We start from the raw sequence: 21,567 nt of genomic DNA, 5'->3' as shown, positions 1-21,567 counted from the left end.
GTTGGCTTCCTCACTTTCCATCTCCTTCCCTACACACATTGATTACTGTAACCTTGGCTTACAAAAAGGATTGAATCTAAAGTCAATATTTGTGGACTTGATTTGGATGATATTTTTTTAGGCTATTAATTTATCTGTGTTTTTTTTTAATTTTAAGTCGTAGAAATTCAGAACTCTTGGAATTGATCATTAATTTAGGAAATTTGGTTAGACCCTGCACTAAATTCTCATTGTATGGACTTGAATGATGAACTGTTTCTGCCTTCTAGTCTAGTGGGAAGGAGAAAAGTTCTGAGCACAGCGAAATAGGGTTATGATGGATGTAGACTTACCGTACATCTGTCTATCTAGATGTATATTATCATATATATTTGTTATATACTAGAGATAGTTTCCAGTATACATGTATTTTTATTTAAAATGGTATTTCCTTTAAGATATTTTAATGTTTTTTTTATTTCCTAATAATATTTTCTTACTTAATTTAAAGATCCTAATACTATTTTACATGTGTTAGTCAATCAGTTCACAGTTTGTTATTTTAATTGAAAAGGGAATTTTCAGGGCATCCTCGTTTATAACTTGGATTAAATTCCTTTTACAGATAAAGTGGTGTAATAGGTGTTTGTGCATGTTGATTAATTCGTAGGACACTAGATTCCTGCCCTTACTTTTAATGTATTGATGATGCTGATCATATCATGTCTGTCTTTTGTCAGACATTTAAAATATTTCTCCTAATATCCTTTCCCTTTTTCTTTCAAAACAAGCTCTCATTTCTTTTCTCTTTTGTACATTATACTTCTAAGACTTCTTTTGGTATGTTCACTAATACAGTTTTTTCTTTTTGCAGTTTCATTTTAACTTTCTAATTTAAATGTTACTTTCAGATTTAGTACTTTGATAAGAAAATTACTTAGCTTCAAAGTTCCTATTTTTTAAGGAGTCTAAATCACTTTTTAAATTGAGACTACCAATATAATTTTGGTGTAACCATACCCATCATTGGAAAAACAACTTAAAAAACATAAATGCCTTTAATGAGCACAGTGGGTCCTTTCAGTAAGAGATGGGCCATATACTTACTTGTCTCTATAAAATAATAAGGCAATAAGTTTCCATAAGGTACACAAAGTGGTTTTACTATCACACCGTGTGTGTGTGTGTGTGTGTGTGTGTGTGTGTGTATACACACTGAGTTTTTTTTAAGGCAACACAGTTTTTTTGAACTTCTTTGCTACTTTATTCCTACTTACCGGTCATTACCAATATTTTCTTAGTTTCCTGAATTTGCCTATAGTAATGGTGATACAGTTTACCATCTTTTATTATAGTTTTCTTAATTAAAACCATTATATGCCTATAAGAATTTTTTGTGATCAAAGTAGATTCTTTTAGTAGAAGCTAATGATGATGATAATGATGATCATGTTAAATGTTATTACTTATTATTATTTGCAAACCACTTAACACATTCACTCATTCACTAAACGTGCTTCACATCATTTTATTTAATTCTGCCCTTTATGGGCCAAATATTGTTTTATCCAGATGATAAAACTGAAGGGTAGAACACTTAACAAAACTTGCCTGGTTTCCCTTAGCTGGTTTTTATACTAGATGTGCAATTGTTTTTTACTTGTAGTATAGTCAGCATATAATATCGTATTAGTTTCAGGTGTACAACATAGTGATGCAGCAATTATATATGTTAGGGAATGATCACCATGATAGTTATTGTAATAAAGTTATTACAATATTATTGACTATATTGTACATTTTATCCCTCTGACATACTTATTTTATAGATGTAAGTATGTACCTCTTAATCCCCTTCACCTATTTCACCTTTCCCCAACCCCTCCCCACCCCCGGCAGCCACCAGTTTGTTTTCTGTATTTATGAGTTGGTTTCTAGGTTTTAGTCAGTTTGTTCATTTGTTTTGTTTTTTGGATTCCATATATGTGAAATCATACGGTATTTGTCCTTCTCTGCCTGTCTTATTTCACTTAGCATATAATACCCTCTAGATCCGTCCGTGTTGCTGGCAAGATTTCCTTCTTTTTTTATGGCTGAGTAATAGTCCATTGTGTATCTGTACCATATCTAATTTATCCATTCATTTGCCAGTGGACACTTAACTTGCTCCATATCTTGCCTATTGTAAATAATGCTGCAATAAACAAAGGGGTACACATACCTTTTTGAATTAGTGTTTTTGTTTTCTTTGTATAAATACTAAGATGGAGAGTTACTGGACTGTGCAGTATTTCTAATTTTAATTTTTTTATTTTTGAGGAGCCTCCATACTGTTTTTCATAGTGGCCGTACCAATTTACATCCCCATCAACAGTGTATGAGAGTTCCCTTTTCTCTGCATCTTCACCCACATGTGTTATTTCTTGTCTTTTTGATACTGATTGGTGGGAGATGATATTTCATTGCAGTTGTTATTTGCATTTCCCTGGTGAATAATGATGTTGAGCTCTTTTCTTGTGTCTGTTGAACATCTGTATGCATTCTTTGGAAAAAATGTTTATTCTGTTCCTCTGCCCACTTTTTAATCAAATTTTTTTTTATTTTTTTGTTGAGTTGTATGAGTTCTTTTACATTATGGATATTAGTCCCTTATTGACTAAATCATTTGCAAATATATTCCCCCATTCAGTGGGTTGCCTTTTCATTTTGTTGATGGTTTCCTTTGCTGTGTAGAAGCTTATTGGTTTGATACATGGTCTCACTTGTTTATTTTTGCTTTTGTTTCCCTTGCTTGGGGAGACTATCCTGAAAAAAATTGCTGAGATCAAGGTCCAAGAGGTTGCTACTTATGTTTTCTTTTAGGAGTTTTATGGTTTCAGGTGTTATATTTAGGTCTTTGATCTATTTTGAGTTTGTTTTTACATATGTATAAGAAAGTGCGTTCACTTCATTCTTCTGCAGGTAGCTGTCCAGTTCTCTAGCACTACTGAAGAAACTGTCTTTTCCGCATTGTATATTCTTGCCTTCTTTGTCATCGATTAGTTTGCCACATAAGTGAATTTATTCTGGGCTCCCTATTCTGTTCCATTGATCTGGTTGTCTGTTTTGTGTCTGTTAACTTTGCTGCTCAGGAGCTTTTGATTATTACAGCTTTGTAGAATAGTTTGAAATCAAACTATTGGGAGTGTGATACCTCCAGTTTTGTTGTTCTTTCTCAGGATTGCTCTGGCTGTTTCAGGCCTTTTGTGGTTCCATACATAATTCAGGATTATTTGTGCTAGTTCTGTGAAAATACCTTTGGTATTTTGATAGGGATTGCATTGAATCTGTAGATTGCTTTGGGAAATATGAATATTTTAACAATGTTAATTGTTCTGCTAATTATAATTAACAGTATTAATCCATGGGCACAGTATATCTTTCCATTTTTCTGTGTTGTCTTTTCAGTGTCTTTCATCAAAGTCTTAGTTTTCAGAGTACAGGCCTTTCACCTCCTTGGATAGATTTACTCCTGGATATTTTATTCTTTTTTTGATGCAATTGTAAATGGGATTGCTTTCTTAATTTCTTTTTCTGCTAGTTCCATCATTAGTATATATAAATGCAATGGATTTCTGTACATTGATACTGTATCCTGAAACTGCTGAATTCATTTATTGGTAGAATCTTTAGGGTATTCTATATATAATATGTCATCTGCAAATAGTGACAATTTTACTTATTCCTTACCAATTTGGATGCCTTCCCTTCCTTCCTTCCTTCCTAACTTCCTTCCAACTTCCTTCCTTCCTTCCTTCCTTCCTAACTTCCTTCCTAACTTCCTTCCTAACTTCCTTCCTAACTTCCTAACTTGCAGTACTATGTTGAATACAAGTGGTAAGAGTGGACATCCTTGTCTTGTTTCTGATCACAGAGGAAAAGCTTTCACCATTGAGTATGATGTTTATGCCTTTAAGAATATTATATAGTTAGTTAAGTTTGCTGCTCAGGAGCTTTTTCTGTTCTTTTCAACATGTCATATTGCTAACTTCTGTTAACCTTTTAAATACCCAAAACATCTTGCTCTAGCACCCAAATTAGGCCTCTCTCTTCATAAAATCACCCATTCTAAACTTTTTTTCTTCTTATAAGCTCTTCGATTTTCTTTCTCATAAACCAATTCCTAATATGACAGCTTATCCTAAAGTGTCAATATGTTATTTATACCTTTAAAGAGAGAGGTTCTACAGTAATACAGTAATATATTAATCCAAAGCAATGATATTAATGACTGTCCTATTCATAAAAGTATTGATTTGGGTGGGCCCTTTACCAACTGTGTATTATCTGATATGTTTGCTATATATTTACTTGAATACTAACTTACAAAGTTTACTTGACTTACTTTTGGGGTTTGATGCAAAGGTCAGCAAAATGTCAAGTTATTTCACTTTTTTTCCTCCAAAATATATACTTGAGTTTGCATTTGGCTATTTTATTTCTAAATATTATAGTAAGAAAAGCAACATTAGCATGACTATTTGTTGAGTATATATCATAGTGTGATGAAGAAAGATAGTTAAAATAAATTCAAAGTTAAGTTATTGGTCATAATTTTTCTAGGTTGTAACCAGTATGTCATCTATGTGTGTTTGAGATTTTTTTTTTTCTTTTCAACAACAGCTATAATGGATTTCCAGTTCTTAGGAACAATTTATTTGAGAGACCTGAAGGATTTCTACAAACACCAAAGAGCAAATTGCCTTCAAAATCAAGTTGTCCTAGTAGCCCTTCTCCTATGTTTAGAAGAACAAAGCAGGTGCTTTGATAATTTTGCACTCTTTATGTTATCAAATACCAGAGCAAAAAGAAATATAACACTCATCCCTCCTTAACATATTTTACTCTACCCCATATTTAACTATTATATTATTATATTCCCTGAGGCATTCTGAAGATAATTTAGAGTAATCTGACTTTAAAAAATCAGCTAGTTCTCTTGTCCTATAACTTTATTTTATATATCGTATAATATAAATTCAAGCAGGGGCTTGAATATATATTAATTACAGACATACAGATTTTTTATTAGAGAAACATTATAAAAAGCATGGGACTTGTACTTCAGCAGTTAAATATGAATGCTTAAGTGTGTATATTGTTAATGAGATCCTTGCATTTTTTTTCTAGGAGATTAAATCAGCTCATAAAATTGCCAAGAGGTATTCTTCCATTCCTCAGATGTGGTCTAGGTGTCTTCTGCGTCACTGTTACGGACTATGGTTTATTTGTCTCCCAGCTTACGTGAAAGTATGTCATTCAAAAGTCAGGGCTCTGAAAACAGCATATGACGTGCTTAAAAAAATGCAGTCAAAGAAGATGGATCCACCTGATGAGGTAACAGTTCTTCTTTAAAATGTGTTATTTTGTTCTGGATTTATGTACATAGGTATTTTGTTTCTGTACTCTTGAATTTACTGTGTTCCAGGTGTGCTACCGCATTCTTATGCAGCTCTGTGGACAGTATGATCAGCCAGTGCTTGCTGTTCGAGTGCTTTTTGAAATGCAGAAAGCTGGTATTGACCCCAATGCCATTACTTATGGTTATTATAATAAGGTAATTACTTTCTTTGAATGAAGAAAGAGTATAACTTTTGTGACTATCCAACCTTCATTTAATGGTAGAAATAATTGATGCAGGGATTACTGGTATTTATTTTAGGGTATTTAAAATGTTTTGTAAATCAAGTAAGGTTTTTATTCTGTTTTGTGTTAGACAGTCTGTTGAGATATTCTTTATTTAGCTTGACTCTAAAGCCAATTTCTGTTCATTTATAAAGATTATTTTACTAATTATTTTATTTTGTTCAATGAATAGGCTGTTTTGGAAAGTACCTGGCCTTCAAGAAGTCATAGTGGCTATTTTCTTTGGACAAAATTAAGGAATGTTGTCTTAGGAGTAGCACAGTTCAAAAGAGCTTTAAAGAAACATGCACACTTATCACAAACAACTCTCTCAGGTAATTAAGAGATTTTAAGGGATGTATGTGGTTTACTTTTTCTTTAAAATTAAATGGCTAATTATGCTTTACATTTTTAGAAGTTTTAAGTAGCTTCAAAATATTGAATGTTTTCTAGTTTTTATTGCCATTTAGCAAATTCTAATATTATTTTTTCCATTTAAATACACCAAATTTCACTTTTCTCCTTTTTTTTAACTTAAATTATCAACCTTTTGTGGTCTTTTTTTAAGTTCTCGTTAATAATTCACAAAAGGTTTCTTTGTTATAGTTGTGTTTTGCTAATTACCTGGCACTTTTCATGTTTAGTATTAGTAGATTATTAGCTTGAGCAACAAACTAATGTGTATTTTTGGTATCTCCCTGAGTAGTAAAATGCTGTCAAATTGTGTTCTTAAGCAGATGGCAGTGACCTGGATGCTGTTAGTCATGGCAGCATGGATAGTTGTCATGGGACACACACTGTGGAGCAGGCACCTTTTAATACGGGTTTAATCAAAGTATATGCTACTGATGATAGATCTAGTACAGGTTTGTGTGTGCTTATGTATACATTTATTACAGTACATTTTAAAAACTAAATTTGCTAGCCTGTCGTTTTTAGATTTTAATTTTCAATGCTGTGTTTAATTAACTGTCACTTCTTAATTTTATATATTAGGTACTAAATTTGCTGTTGTGTTTAATAACTATATGCAATTTTATTCATTCTTTATTTGAACAAAAATAAAAGTTTAAGAGAGTTTATTCAAGTATTTAGTCTGTGATAATCCAGTTAAATCTGGATAGCACACAGATCTCTTTATCATATCATTTTCTTAGGAAAAGCTCTTCTTTATAGTTATGAAAATGTTATTAGAGTTAAAAAAAAAACTTATAGCCTTGCTATGAATTAGTAGTACCATATCAACATCAATTTTCTAGTTTTAACAATGTGTAATGTTTCATGTAAGATAGTATCTTTGGGCAAAGTTGGATAAAAGGTACACAAGAACTGTCTGGACTGTATTATTTTTGCAACTTCTTGTGAGTTTTAAACTATATTAAAATAAAAAGTTACAGTAAAAATGTTTGATACATATAAAACTTGTAACAGTCTAGCAGTGAAGATGGCATTAACTCATTAAAATATAAAATTTGTACATAAGCTTTCTCCAAGTATTATTAAAACCGACATACCTTAAAACAAATTACTTGGATAATTTGGTCTTTTTCATTAAAAATCACATTTAAAATCACACATGACTTTTGAATATAGTAGAAGAGCCACCTCTTAGAAATTTTAAATTTAAAAATTCAAGCATTCATCATTAAATATGAAGCCTTCTATCTCTGCAAATGGTAACATTCTCTTAGTCTTTCTCTTATGCCTACCTCTAAGAGTAATATTTATTCTTAGATATAAATATAAAATAAGTAACTTGTGTTGAAATGTACTTTTCAGAAGTTGTTCTTCCTTGGCTGGTGTTATTTCTTGATTGTGCAATGTGTATTTAATCAGAATTATAACAGTTATCCTTGGGCATTTTCTCTTAAAAATGAAAAAAATCTATCTTTTGTTTTTAGCTATGACCTTTAAAAAGTCTATATTGAAGCAATGCAGAACCTAATAAAAGCATGGACTTCATCAAGATTATATGCACATTTAAGAATTTTGTAGTTTCTTAGGAAATAAGAGCTGAGAGTTTGATTAGAAAAAAGACAAACTCAAAATTAATACCAAAAGATATTAAAGTAAAATACAATTTCATTAGATGATTCTTGACAAGTTTATAACAGCATTCCATATATAGTCTGTCATATAATCATAACAACCTTGTGTGTTATAAGTCTGGGAATTTGAAATCCAAACTGAAAGGTTAAGTGCTTACTTAAAATAATGTCTCCTAAGACAGAGAAGTCGTATTCAAAACCTTATGTTTTGATGTTAAGATAGTGATAACAGTTGGCTGAATATTACTAAGCCTGTTTAATAGAACAGTGTATTAGAAGTTTCTGATAACAATGCAACTTCTGCTTTTCTTAACAATAACTTTAACACTAGATTTTTTTCCCCTCATTCTCGTGTATTTGTATTAATTTGCATTTCAATAATTATTCACTTGAATTTTCAGAAAAAGTAATTACCTATCAATAAAATTTAAATAAGCTCATCTTTTGGGGAAAATCACTTAGACATTCGGCTCCAGTGATCTGTACGTGAATGTTCTGCTTTGATTCCCTGCAGATTTTTCTTCATTGCTTAGTTGGAACTCAGACTTTCACCTAGAGAGGTCATGGACTTGTATAAAGAATGTCTCGTTTGTGTCTTTTGGAGCCTAGACAATAGCATGAATGTACATAATTAGTTTTTGACTTCAGTGTGGAGCCAAAAATAAATTATTTTGAGAGCATCTCTTTCTTCCATTACTAGAGACAGGGAGAGCTAACAAAATAATGCTTGACATTGGAAAGTATCCAGAAAAATTTCTAAAGTAAATCCCAACCCTAATATACTGCCCCTGGTTGCAGTCGTTCTTACTAAAGCAGCAGCAGAGGGGGTTTTCTCTTCTTTTTTTTTTCCAGGTGGCCAGTCTGATCTTGGATATAATTCATTATCCAAAGATGAAGTTAGAAGAGGGGATATATCTACTGAGGACATTCAAGAAGAGAAAGATAAGAAAGAGAGTGATTCTAGTTCCTGTAGGTATTGTTTAATATTCTATAAAATTGTAAACTTGTATTAATAGAAAATGCAAGTGACTTGAGTATAAAAATACTACGTTTATTTTCCACTTTCCCCTTATAACTCCTCTTTTCTCCCATTACAAGCCCTCTCCAACACATATTCCAACATACAAATACTTCATGGATGAAGTATAGTCTCAGTGACTTAAGTCTCTAATCAAATACTACTCTTCTTTGTGGAGCGGTGTTCAGTATCTCCTCCCCAGTTTCATTTTAATCTTCACAGTGTCCGAGAGTGAGAGTGCAAAAGGAAGCGCTGATTGTCTTTCCAAGCTCAGTTATCAAAATTCTTCCAGTATAGTCCGGCTCATCGGTACAAATAGCAGCGCTGATAAAATATCAGGAGAAAGCACAGGTGAGTTAAATAGCAGACCTCTGCTTTGTGTAGAATCACTTGTATCTGTGTTGCTAGTGAATTTTTTTTTTGACGTCTTAATTCTCCAGGGTTATTTTTTTTTATATTTGTGCAGCCTTTCATGGAATAGCTTAGTAGCTTGAATTCTGTATTTTATAATACATTTTGTTCAAGCTTTCATTGTAACAAAGAATAGGGACAAACCTATGAGCTACACAAACTATCTTGAGTTTGAACTCTTAGGACTTTTTGGAAGGGAGAAGCGGGAGCAGGTGAGGTGATTAGGCTGAGGGTACCGGACACCGAGCCAATTTTTAATGAAGCATATAGTTCCTTAGTCTTCGTGTTGTTCCTGTTTTTTCAGAGGGAAAAATCCTTCAGATAGCTTAGATAACAATACCCAGTATTTCTTTTCAGAGTGTTTTTTTACATATTATGTTATATTTTATTAGTACAGCAGTGCTTTCATTAATGAGAGAAGGGTGAGAAAACTAAAGCATCATCTCACTTATAGCAGGTCACATAAGTTATCAACCCATTAATGGAAAAGTCGATTTAGGACCCAGGATAATACTTGATCCCATGAATTTTTCATTGGACTTCTTTTGGGGTTAAATGAACATCTAGTGTTAATAGTCTGATTACATAATTATACAATGATATTTTTTGTATTCATTCAATTCTGTATCTGTTATAATCTAAACAAATAATGAAGGACTTGTGCTGTCATGCTGATGTATCTCCTTATAAATGGCCTTGCTGCAATGATGTTTTTTTTGTGCAGCAGGGTTTGATATGCCTCCAGCTCGGGGGTAGGCAGACTATGTTTTCTGTAAAGGCAGACCTGTTTTTGCACCAGCCCACAAGCTAAGAATGGTTTTTACATTTTTAAATGGTTGAAACAAAAATCAAAAGAATAGTATTTTGTGACAGATGAAAATTATATGAAATTCAAACTTCAGTTGTCATAAACAAAGACTTATTGGGACAAAGCCTCACTCATTCATTGACAGATTGTCTACGGCGGCTTTTGTACTGCATGAGCAGAGTTGACTGAGCTGCCACAGAGACTGTATGGCCTACAAAGACTTAAATATTTGCTATCTGGCCCATGATAGAAAAAAGTTTGCAGATCCCTGCTCTAGTTATCAAAAAAAGGTTAAACAGTTTATAATTGTCTCCCTTTGTATTTCTTTTTTAGATAATTGTTATAATTTAAACATTAAACATGTTTTCTTTGGCGTTGTGGAATTGCTTCACAGCTATTTAGTCCTTCCTACCCACTTTCTAATTGTAACCCTTAATAACTTCTTTTGGCAGTCCTTGCTTTATTGTTCTTTCATTACATCTATTCATTACATCATTCACAAGATTGCTTTTGTGAACCTTCTGTTTTAATATGATTGTAAACCATCCTTTGATCCTGATATTTTTCTCAAAGTAATTAGCATCTGATTCATCATCTGGCTTTTGGTTATACGCATGCTTAAAAGTCAGTTTTTTAGAAGCCTATAAAAAGTATCCCAGGTGTGAATTAGAGTTATTAGTTTATCCTTTAGATTTTGGGGCTTTGAAACTTTCCCGTCTGTTAAGAGCTATAGGTTTATCACTGCTGCCAAACATTATATATGAAATTTAAAGGAATACTTCCTTTTCACTAACTTTTTTCTTATATACTTGCACGTGTGAGGAATTAAAGGCTTATTTGTTTTGCAGTACACTATATGAATATTTATATCATTGTATACTCATATATGTATGTATATAAATCTGACAGTTTCTAAAACCAAAGAGATGTTTTAATGTTTGATTGGATTTTGAAATAAAATCATCACCCTATAGTTACTTCATGATTATGTTGAGAATTTAACCTTTTGATAAATGTGTATTGAATTACTGAGAGTTCAACCACAGGAAAATTATTCTGAAATGAAACATACTCTGAAATATGAAAATATACTCTGAAATGTTTTTCTAAGCCTAATTCTGGTTTTAGTATGTTTTAACTTTTTAATTTGTGCTACCATATTTAGCTATAATATATCATATTATAATATACTGTGTTATATTTTGGGTTGGCCTGTTCCAGAAGTTGTTTCCCAGCAAACAATATTCATTCAGGAATTATTTTTTGAGCTCTGTAAGTCTGGGGAGAGGAAATCCTGGGGCAAAATACCTCTAAAAAACAAAATCAGTCAAAGGGAAAAATAAAGTTTAAAATCTGTTTATTGCTCACAAACTACAGTCTGAGGCTGGTTCTCCCTTTCCTGCTCCAGCAGAAGCAAAAATGGCCCTCCCCTCACCTCTCAGGTACGATAAGCCTTCCTTGCCCATGTAGTTACCCATTGATATGGAGATGATGAACTTCTCTCCACCCCTGAGGAATGATGCAAATGCACTAAAGCCATACTTCTTTCCACCTCTGAATGCCTATTGATATGCAGATATACTAAAGGGAGGCGAGATATTCTGGAAATATTACAATTTTACCCACAAGCTCCTACAATATGATACCATGTGCCAGGTACTACTGGGGATATAATAAGAAACAAAAAATAAACATGGTCCTTGCTTTCATGGAGAAAGCAGGTGTGAGGAAGGAAAACATTAATCAAATAATCAAGTAAATGTAAAAATATTATGAGATTAAATGAAGAAAAGCATAAGTTTCTATGGGAACATACAATAGAGAGACGTGTGCTGGGTTTGTGGGGACATTGGTCAGAGAAGCCTTCCTTGAGAATATGGTTTTTGAGATTAGATCTGAAGGGTGAGTAGGAAACAAATGAGGATAGGGGTTGCAAAGGAGAAACCGAGAGGGAGCATTCCATGGAGAGGGAAGCAGTATGTAAAATGCTGTATGGTAGGAAAGGCTTATAGCATGTTAAAAAAATCTGAAAAAGGGCTAGTATTTCAGTCAGGAATCCAAGACTCAGAAAATATGACTAACATTGGCTTAAAGAGGTCAAAGGTTTTTTTTTTTTTATTCTTCCTCAAATAAGAAATTCACAGGTAAACAACTGCTCAAGATGTTGTTTCAGGGGTTTTGCCATCAGTTCTCTGGACCTAACTGTTAGGGGGTTGAGTTCATTCTCCTCGGTACTCATCTCCACCACAACAAAGGATTGAAAGGCAGACACAGCAGTGAAGCGGAGTGAAAGTTTTATTCAAATATGCTCCAAAGGAGGAGCAGGCTGGAGTCAAGGCAAATAAAGGCAGGTTTATGTGATTACACTCAAGGGAGGAATGGGCCAGAGTCAAGGTAGACAAAGGCAGACAGCTTACTGTGAGGCTTCTTTTTATGGGGTTTTTGGCAAAGCAGAGAAGTCCTTGACATTCTTTGGCCGTGGGGACTTGATCTGATTGGAAGATTGAAGACATGGGCTGCACTCTGACATTTTTATAAGGGGGAATTTTGGTCATCTGGGAAATGCCTGCGCCCTTCAAGTCACTGTCAGTCCCTGCGGCTTCATTTAATTAATCCTCTGAGTTATCTCTGGTTCTCTGGCTCTATCTGATTAACTTCCTGAGTTCTTGGTGGGCCCCACCACTTTTCATCCTGCTTTTACTGTCTTTCTGACTAACGTAACCATGATTGTAATATGGCCACTGGCAACTTGAGGCATCAACTGTGTAAAGCAAAAAGAGTGAGAATGGGGAGCACCAGCCACATCTGTCCCCTTTTACTGTGAAAGTAAAAGTTTCCAGAAACACTGAACAACTACCACTTGAATATCACTGGCCAGAATTACGTCATAGAGCCACCTGGCCCAAAGAAGTTAAATAATTTCAGCCTCAGTGTGAGAGGTCTGTAGCATTCATGTAAACCTAGTAGTGTACATGTAGTGTACATGTAAACCTAGGGTTGAACACATGTCTGTAAATGGCCCAGTAGTAAATATTTCAGTCACTGAAGGCCGCATATAGTCTCGGTCATGGGAATATGATTTATACAACCCTTTAAAGGTATAAAAACCATTTGAGACTGTACAAAAACAGTCTGTGGGCTAGATTTGGCTTATAAGTATAGTTTGTCAACCCCTGGTTTAGTTTGGTACCAACTTTATTTGTCTTCAGGCCATAGCATAGTCCTGACTTTGCAAGGGAACCCCTTACACAACTATTTAAATGCAATCCCAGAGTATTACCTTTGGGTTGTAAGATTCTCCCAAGCCAAGCCTTTGATAATACTCAACCTGTCAAACAGAAAGCTTTCTTTATATTCTAATATTCCCAGAATATTAAAAGAAAGTATATTCTTGATTTCTTATGTCCTTAATCATAAACTGATATAGAAAAAGTACATTTTACCTCTCTGCTATGCTGTTTTCTTTGTTAATGGTATGTACTTATTAAACATTTTTAGTTTGTGGGCTTTTATGTTTCCTTTTATCTCCTATCCTGCTACCTGAATATGTCACATGTCAGGGAAATGGCACATTTTAAATAATTGCCTGGTTATAGAGAGCTACTTGCATCACATAGAACATGTGAAAAAGACAGTTGACAACACCCTACCTAGACTAATGCTGTGGGAGACTCCCTTATAATGAGGACAATTAAAGTGATCAGAAATCTAGATTTGTGTTTTCATCACTGGTACCTAAGTAATTTGGCAAAAAGCAATGAAAAGTATTTCTGAGTAGGAAGTGGCCATTCATATTTTACTGTTAACTTACATTCAATATGCAAAGTGAAGGTAAAATTATTAATCTTCATCTAATAGTCATAGGATTTGGAGTTTTTAAAAACTATTTACATATGGACAAAGCTAACAAAACTGCCTTTCATTTGTTTGGTTGAGTGTTTTTGGTTTTTTCATTTTTATAGACAGAAGACTCAGAATCTCAAGGTCAGCTGACACACCACAATTGTATAACTGTTGTTTAATCAATTTATTGAAATTAATATATATTTACTATTATTGTTAAATATAAGAAGGATAAATATTAATCTCAATTTAGTTTTAAAAAGCAGTATATCCTAATGCCTAAAAGCATTCCCTTTATAGTTAGTCAAATCTGGATTTGAATCCCAATTCTATCACTTAAGGACTGGGTAACTTTGGGCTGGATAATTAATCTCAGTGTCAGTTTCATCTCAACTTGTAAGGATGTTGGAATGATCATGGTAGATAATGTAATTATTTATACATACAAATAGCAGACATTGAGTGCTTGCTATTATTTTCATTACTTGTATTTTAAATATTTAAGACATATTTGCACATTATATTTTTCATAGCTAAGAACACTTCTTATTTTTCAGAAAGCACATCTGAGCTGTTGTTAATATCATCTTTTGAGGAAACAAATGAAACTGGGAACATTCAAAGTAGATGCTTCAGACAAAGGCACAAAAGTGACAATGAACCTAATTTGCAGCAGCAAATGTCCTGGGGAAACAGAAGCCGCAATCTTAGTGGAGGAGTATTAATGGGGCTTATGCTCAATAGAATTAACCAGAAAGCAAACTCTGGAGATATGGTTGAAAAGTTAGGAGCTGACGCAAAAATTCTTTCAAATGTTATGTCAAAAAGCACGAGACCAAATAGTCTTGATATTGGAAAGGCACCTTTAGGATCAAAAAGAGACAGTCTAGAAAAGGAATCTAGTGATGATGATACACCTTTTGAAAGTCCTAATTGTTTGGTAGATAAAGTGGATTCTCCCGTTATTTTTGACTTAGAAGACTTAGACAATGAAACAGATGGATCAAAAGTGGGATATTTTGCTACAAAAAATCCCAAGAGGATTCAACGTATGAGCAGCAGCTTCTCGGCAAAACCTTTTGAAAAAACTGATGTTGCAACAGGATTCGATCCCCTCTCTCTTTTGGTTGCTGAGACTGAACAGCAGCAAAAAGAGGAGGAGGAAGAGGATGAAGATGATAGTAAAAGCGTTTCAACACCATCTGCTAGGCGTGATTTAGCTGAAGAAATTGTGATGTATATGAATAACATGAGCAGTCCTTTGACAAGTCGTGCACCAAGCATTGATTTACAGCGGGCATGTGATGATAAATTACCCAACAAGAAAAGTCCAGCATTGGTCAAGGCATGCAGAAGATCTAGCCTGCCTCCTAATTCTCCTAGACCAATGAGACTTACCAAATCTAAAAGTTATACAAAAAGCGAAGACAGACCAAGGGATAGACTCTGGTCTTCTCCAGCCTTTTCACCTACGTGCCCATTTAGGGAAGAATCTCAGGATGCATTAATCCATTCATCACCTTCATTTAATTTAGATACACTACTAGTACCTAAATTAGATGTTCTAAGAAACAGTATGTTCACTGCTGGAAAAGGAGTTGCAGAGAAAGCAAGCAAATGGTATTCAAGATTCACCATGTATACCACGTCATCTAAGGTAAGTTTTGTCAGTATTTTCTACTTTTCCTTTTTACTCTCTTCCACCACCAGATGTCTGTTTTTACCATTCTCTTTAAACACAGCTTTACAAAAAAAAAAGACTCTTGGGATACATAAGGTTAGTAAGAATACAAATTTGAACTTGAATAGTAACTTCAGAAGGAAAGAAAATTCACTAAGATTATGTTTATAGTTCAGTTTTGAAAGAACATGATTTGTAGCTGGAATAAAAATAACTATTATGTGAAAAAGCTTACTGAGCTTCATTATTTCCTTCAAAATGCAGATTTTTTTTCCAGACATACTGTCCAGCTTGCCTTCAAAAATTACCAGCAAGGCCTAGGATTTCTCTTCCTGGTTAGGATGGAATAGCCTGTGGTAGACCAGTATACCTCCCAAAAGCAAAAAGCTGAGTGAAATATAGAAAATATCTATTTAAAGTTATCTGAGGACTGCTAAAGCAACTAGAAAGTAAAGGGACAAAATTCTAGAAAGAGGAAAATTACAGAAGTGAGCTGAAGTTCTGTAATTACTTTTTCCCTGAGGGCATTTGCTTGTTTTGAGCACAGAGCAAGAGGTTTACAAATCCAGGCTTTGCCTTATCAGAGGACTGTGAATACGTGGGGGGCCATGGAGCTTTTGAGATCTTGTTGAGCTAGAGAGACAAAATTAGAAACTTGAGGGTCCTGAAATACATAAATTTTTTCCTAAAGACATTTTCCAAATTCTGAGGCAGGAAGCTAAACATGTAAACAAAAAGTCTCTGACAAATAAGTTTTTAGCAGTTTCATGGTACTAGGAATACAATAGCCAGAGTCCATGAGCTGCTGGGGAGTCAGACTGGAGGTGGGGGGAGCTTTGGTGAATACACTAGGCCCTTACTTGCAAGTCCTACAGAGCTTTAACTTAGGAGCATTGACAAACTAGAGGCAGACTGAGCCTCACCCAAACTGCAACCTAGGCATGACTCAGCTCTGTCTGTGACTGGATTAAAATAATCATCCTGTATGTTGACTAACTGAGGAAAGAACAGACCCTTTCTGGAGAAACTGAAGATCATCTAGAGTCATATCAATTTTATATTCTGTCATTCAGTTAAAAATAGCTATACCTGAACAGACACTTCTCCAAAGAAATTCAGATGGCCAACAGGCACATGAAAAGATGCTCCACATTGCTAATCATCAGAGAAATGCAAATTAAAACCACAATGAGATATCACCTCACACCAGTTAGGATGGCCAACATCCAAAAGACAAAAACAACACCAAATGTTGGCAAGGATGTGGAGAAAGGGGAACCCTCCTACACTGCTGGTGGGAATGTAAACTAGTTCAACCATTGTGGAAAGCAGTATGGAGGTTCCTAAAAAACTAAAAATAGAAATACCATTTGACCCAGGAATTCCACTCCTAGGAATTTACCCTAAAAATGCAGCAGCCCACTTTGAAAAAGACATGTGCAGTCCTATGTTTATTGCAGCACTATTTACCATTACCAAGAAACGGAAGCAAGCTAAGTGTCCATCAGTAGATGAATGGATAAAGAAGATGTGGTATACACAGTGGAATATTATTCAGCCATAAGAAGAAAACAAATCCTACCATTTGCAACAACATGGATGGAGCTAGAGGGTATCATGCTCAGTGAAATAAGCCAGGCAGAGCAAGACAAGTGTCAAATGATTTTACTTATCTGTGGAGTATAACAACAAAGCAAAAACTGAAGGAACAGCAGCAGACTCACAGAACCCAAGAATGGACTAATAGTTACCAAAGGGAAAGGGACTGGGGGGGATGGGTGGGAAGGGAGGGATAAGGGGAAAAGGGGTCATTATGATTAGCACACATAATTTAAGGGGGGGTGACATGGGAAAGGCAGTACATACAGAGAAAACAAGTAATGATTCTATAGCATCTTACTACGCTGATGGACAGTGACTGTAATGGCATATGTCGGGGGGGCTTGATAATAGGGGGATCTAGTAACCATAATGTTGTTCAAGTAATTGTACATTAACAATTTTTAAAAAATAGCTATACCAAGAGACAGGACCATAACTAAAAAACAAAAGAAGAACATGGTGGAAACAGACCTTCAGGTTATCCAAATATTTGAATTAGCAAGGGACTTGGAATTAATTTTAAAATGTTCAAGAAAATAAGGGAAAAGGTGAAGAAAAATATGTGGAAAGATGGAAAATTTTACTACTTGTCTATTAAAAAGAATCAAGTGTAAATCCTAGAACTGAAAAAGATATGAAATTAAGAAAGGTTAGTAAACTAGGTGAGAAGCTAATAGAAAATATCCACACTGCAGCACAGTCAGGAAAAAGTTTGGAAAATTCAGAAAAGAATACAGGGTTTAATGAAGATGCCTAACATTGCTCTGAGTTCCAGAAGAAGAGGGACTGGGATAAAAGGTCTCTCATTTAAAAAGCTAATTGCCAAGAATTTTCCTAAAGTGATTAAAGATGTCAACTCACATATTTAGAAGATCTGCAAATATCAAGCAGAATAAATAGAAAGAAAACTTTCTTAGGCATCTAATGATAAAACAGATGAAATACAAAGAGAAAATCTTAAAAAGAGCCAACGAAAAGAGATACATTCCCTTCAAAGGAGCAACAATAAGAAACTAACAGTTGTCTTCGGAAGAGAAACTATGATGTCAGCAGATGCTGGAAAGACATCTTTAGAGTCCTAAAGAAAATGTCTCCAAGCTATTTTTCTATACCCAGCAAAAATATTCTTTAAAAATTAAGTGAGAGCTCTAGTTCCACTGTGGCAATATAAGGCCATTAAAACCCACCCTCACTGATTATAGCCTCTTTGTCTAAAACCTGTAGACAGAATACAAAAAAAACTATCTAAGAATTTTGAAAAAGCAGACAGATTGTGGAGAAGGACCCACACAGAAGTGAAATCCCCATTTTCTTTTCTAATGCATCTTTGCCCCAAAAGCAGGTCCTAGTCCCAGTGTGGAATGGCAAGCCTGGCAGATAAACTTCAAGAGAAACCCTGTATCTCCTGGACAGAGGTAACCTGAGAAGGTGACCTCTGAGGGTATCAACCAAAGGGATTCCCTAATTCTGTGTATGGCCCTCACAAGTCTCAGCCTAACCCCTGAGCTACACATACATGGGATAGATGCAAACCAGCCATAGACAAGGCTTAGAGAACTAAGAATTAAATCACTGCTTACAGAAATCAAAACACAAATTACAATCTGAACATAACTCAATTGACTGCCTGCTCAAACAAAAGCATCAGTGTTCTCCAAGAGATTATAACAGTACCCCCAGACTCCACAATGTAACATTCAGTGCCCAAAATAAAATCTGAAATTATTTCACACAAAAAGAACAAGGAAAATATCACCAATTCTCAAGAGAAAGACAATCCTGAGATGACCCATATGTTGAAATTATCAGACAGAAACTTTAAAGCAGCTATTATAACTAGACCCCCTGAGGTAAAGAAAAACACATTTGAAATAAATGAAAGGAATTCCCAGCAAGACATATAAACAACTTTTTTAAAAAAACAAATTTTATAAATAAAAAATACACTTCGAAATAAACTCATTGAATGGATTTAGTAGCAGAGTGGAGATGACAGAAGAATCAGTGAATTTGAAGGTTGAGTATAGATATTATCCAATTAGAAGAAGAGAGAGAGACTTTTTTATAAAAATGAATGGAGCCTCAGAGGTTTGTGGGACTGTACTAAAGGTATAATATGTAATTGGAGTTCCAGAAGTATTAGAGAAGGAAACTGTGGTAGAAAAGATATTTGAAGAAATAATGGCTGATACTTCCCAAATTTGATGTACAATTTAGATTTACAGATACAAGAGACTCAGTAAACTATAGACAGATAAACTCAAAGAAAAGCACACCTACAACACATATAAGCAAACTGCAAAAAAACAAAGATACCCATCTGCCAATAAGAAAATAACTGCTGGGGGAAAAAAACCTTGAAAGCTGTTAAAAATAACACATTACCTACAGAGGAATAAGGATTTGAATGGACAATGTATTTTTCACCATAATCCATGGAGGAAAGAATACAGTGGAACAACACTTTTAATGTGTTGGAAGAAAATACCTGTCAACCCAGAATTCTATATCCAGTAAAAATACTCTTCAGCTGTGGAGATGAACTAAAAGCATTTCAGACAAAGGAAAATAATTCATTGCCAGCAGACTTGCTCTATAAGATGTGCTAAAGGAAGTTCTTCAGGTGGGAGGAAAATGATACCACAAAGAAACCTGCATCTTCAGGAATGAAGGAAGAGCAACAAAGATCATAAATAGCTAGTTAATATAAAGACTACTTTTTTACCTCTTAAGTTCTTTAAAATACTTATGTGTCCAAAACAAAAATTAATAATATCTCATGGGATTTTCAGTATATATAGATGTTTTATAGTGGTGAAGGGACTCACCCTGCTGGCATTCATTATAGTTACTTATGTGAAGTGGTATAATACTAACTTTAAGTATAAATGATTACGTATATATATTGTAGTTCCCGGAACACCCACTTGAAAAATACAGTGGCTATAGCCAAAAAGCCAATAAAAAATTAAATAATCTTAAAAGTAACAACTCTAATACATACATACATACACAACTAGAAAAAATAAGTTGTATTATCTAGGCAGTGGAATTACAGATGTTAAGATTTTTGTTTTTCATACAAAAATTTGTGTCTACCAGATTCTCTTATGTATTATTAGTATGACCAAAAAAAATTTTGACTTATTCTTTTGGTGTTCTCAAAAATGAAGACTAGATATATATGTCTTTGAAATGTGGATCAATGTGGAAAAGAATGAAATATAAACATAAATTTTAAAACAGTATCTTACTGACATATCTCCTTCAATCTAACTTAAAAATGCTGTCTTAAAAATTTATCTCCAGCTCGTGTTTGTCCAGTTTAGTATGCCCTTGAAAATTGGTGGTTGTTTTTTTTCTCTAGAAGTTATAATGATGATAACTGGTCATCTGAGTAATTAGGCATTTCTTCTACCTTAGAGGTGACTTTTTAAATAATTAAATTTAAATATGACAGAAATTAAGCTTATAATTATATCCTTAGGATCAAAGTTCTGATCGTACCAGTCTTTCTTCAGTGGGAGCCCAGGATTCCGAATCTACCTCTTTAACAGATGAAGATGTCTGCCATGAGCTAGAAGGAGCCACTTCCTCCCAAGAGGGCAGTGCCACTTCAGGGACTAAAGGAATTGATTTCAGCAGAACAAGCCTGGAAAGTTCGGCCTCCTTAGAAGGTTTGTCCAAACAGTTCTGTCATACTGCATTTGATTTTTTTCCTTTACGTTTTAATTTTGTAAAAGATATGCATGGCTCCCAAGTCAAACCAATGGAGAACCACAGCACTTTCAGGGAAGTCTAGCTTTCCCCTGTACCCTTCATCTTATTTCCTCCTTATCCCTAGCGGTAGCCATTTTTATTCACTTTGGCTTATCCTTCCAGTGTTGCTTTTTAAAAAAAAAAGTACAGCTGAGATTACTGTACCAGATCTTAAAAGATCTTTATAATGCAGAGAATTGCCAGAAAGTTTTTTTATGATTTGTAATAAGATTAGCTGTCTATTAGACCTTAAAACCAAACACTTTCTTATATTACAAACTGGAAACATAGAAACAGCCAAAAGTAATTACAAACAACTAGAATACCTTCTAGCATCTACACACAAAGTGCTTAATAAGTGAGTAATGAACACACAAAAAGCATGTGGGAATCAGTAGAATTAGAGCATATTTCCTTAAGTTTGTACTCAAAATGAAAATGCATGTATTATGAAAGTGAAAAATTCCAATATCCTTTCTCATTAATTTTGATGGTTTTGCTCTTTATTTTTAATAATGAACAGGATCCTTGTCAAAGTTTGCCTTGCCTGGGAAATCAGAAGTAGCATCTTCCTGCAATACAAGTAATACAAATATCTTCCAGAACTATGCAATGGAGGTACAATTTTAATCAAAAGAGCTTCTTCATACACTACTTTATAAATTTTACTTTTCTTAAATATGGGCTGGATGGTCTGAGGTAAAATAGTAAGAAGTTAAATATGTAACATCTGAAAATTTCAGAATGTATATTG

At 34.2% G+C, this 21,567-nt stretch overlaps 1 protein-coding gene across 11 annotated transcripts in view; it reads left to right on the top strand.

Moving 5' to 3' along the window:
• Positions 1 to 21,567, top strand: part of DENND4A (DENN domain containing 4A) — a 142,732-nt gene that overhangs the window by 96,867 nt on the left and 24,298 nt on the right. For 7 of the 11 annotated variants that reach the window (XM_073212029.1, XM_037010014.2, XM_073212025.1 and 4 more), the window contains 10 exons: positions 4,642 to 4,777; positions 5,149 to 5,355; positions 5,447 to 5,575; positions 5,837 to 5,978; positions 6,378 to 6,509; positions 8,544 to 8,660; positions 8,932 to 9,060; positions 14,329 to 15,428; positions 20,542 to 20,731; positions 21,337 to 21,431. In XM_073212029.1, coding sequence (XP_073068130.1) covers positions 4,642 to 4,777; positions 5,149 to 5,355; positions 5,447 to 5,575; positions 5,837 to 5,978; positions 6,378 to 6,509; positions 8,544 to 8,660; positions 8,932 to 9,060; positions 14,329 to 15,428; positions 20,542 to 20,731; positions 21,337 to 21,431 — 2,377 coding nt within the window. The remainder of the gene's footprint in view (positions 1 to 4,641; positions 4,778 to 5,148; positions 5,356 to 5,446; positions 5,576 to 5,836; positions 5,979 to 6,377; positions 6,510 to 8,543; positions 8,661 to 8,931; positions 9,061 to 14,328; positions 15,429 to 20,541; positions 20,732 to 21,336; positions 21,432 to 21,567) is intronic. The other 4 variants (XM_073212030.1, XM_037010015.2, XM_073212031.1 and 1 more) reach the window with 2 other exon arrangements.

Source organism: Manis javanica, chromosome 8 (assembly GCF_040802235.1).
Source record: "Manis javanica isolate MJ-LG chromosome 8, MJ_LKY, whole genome shotgun sequence".
NCBI lineage: Eukaryota > Metazoa > Chordata > Mammalia > Pholidota > Manidae > Manis > Manis javanica.
The sequence above is the reverse complement of the archived record's forward strand: the minus strand, read 5'-3'. Positions and strand labels throughout refer to the sequence as shown.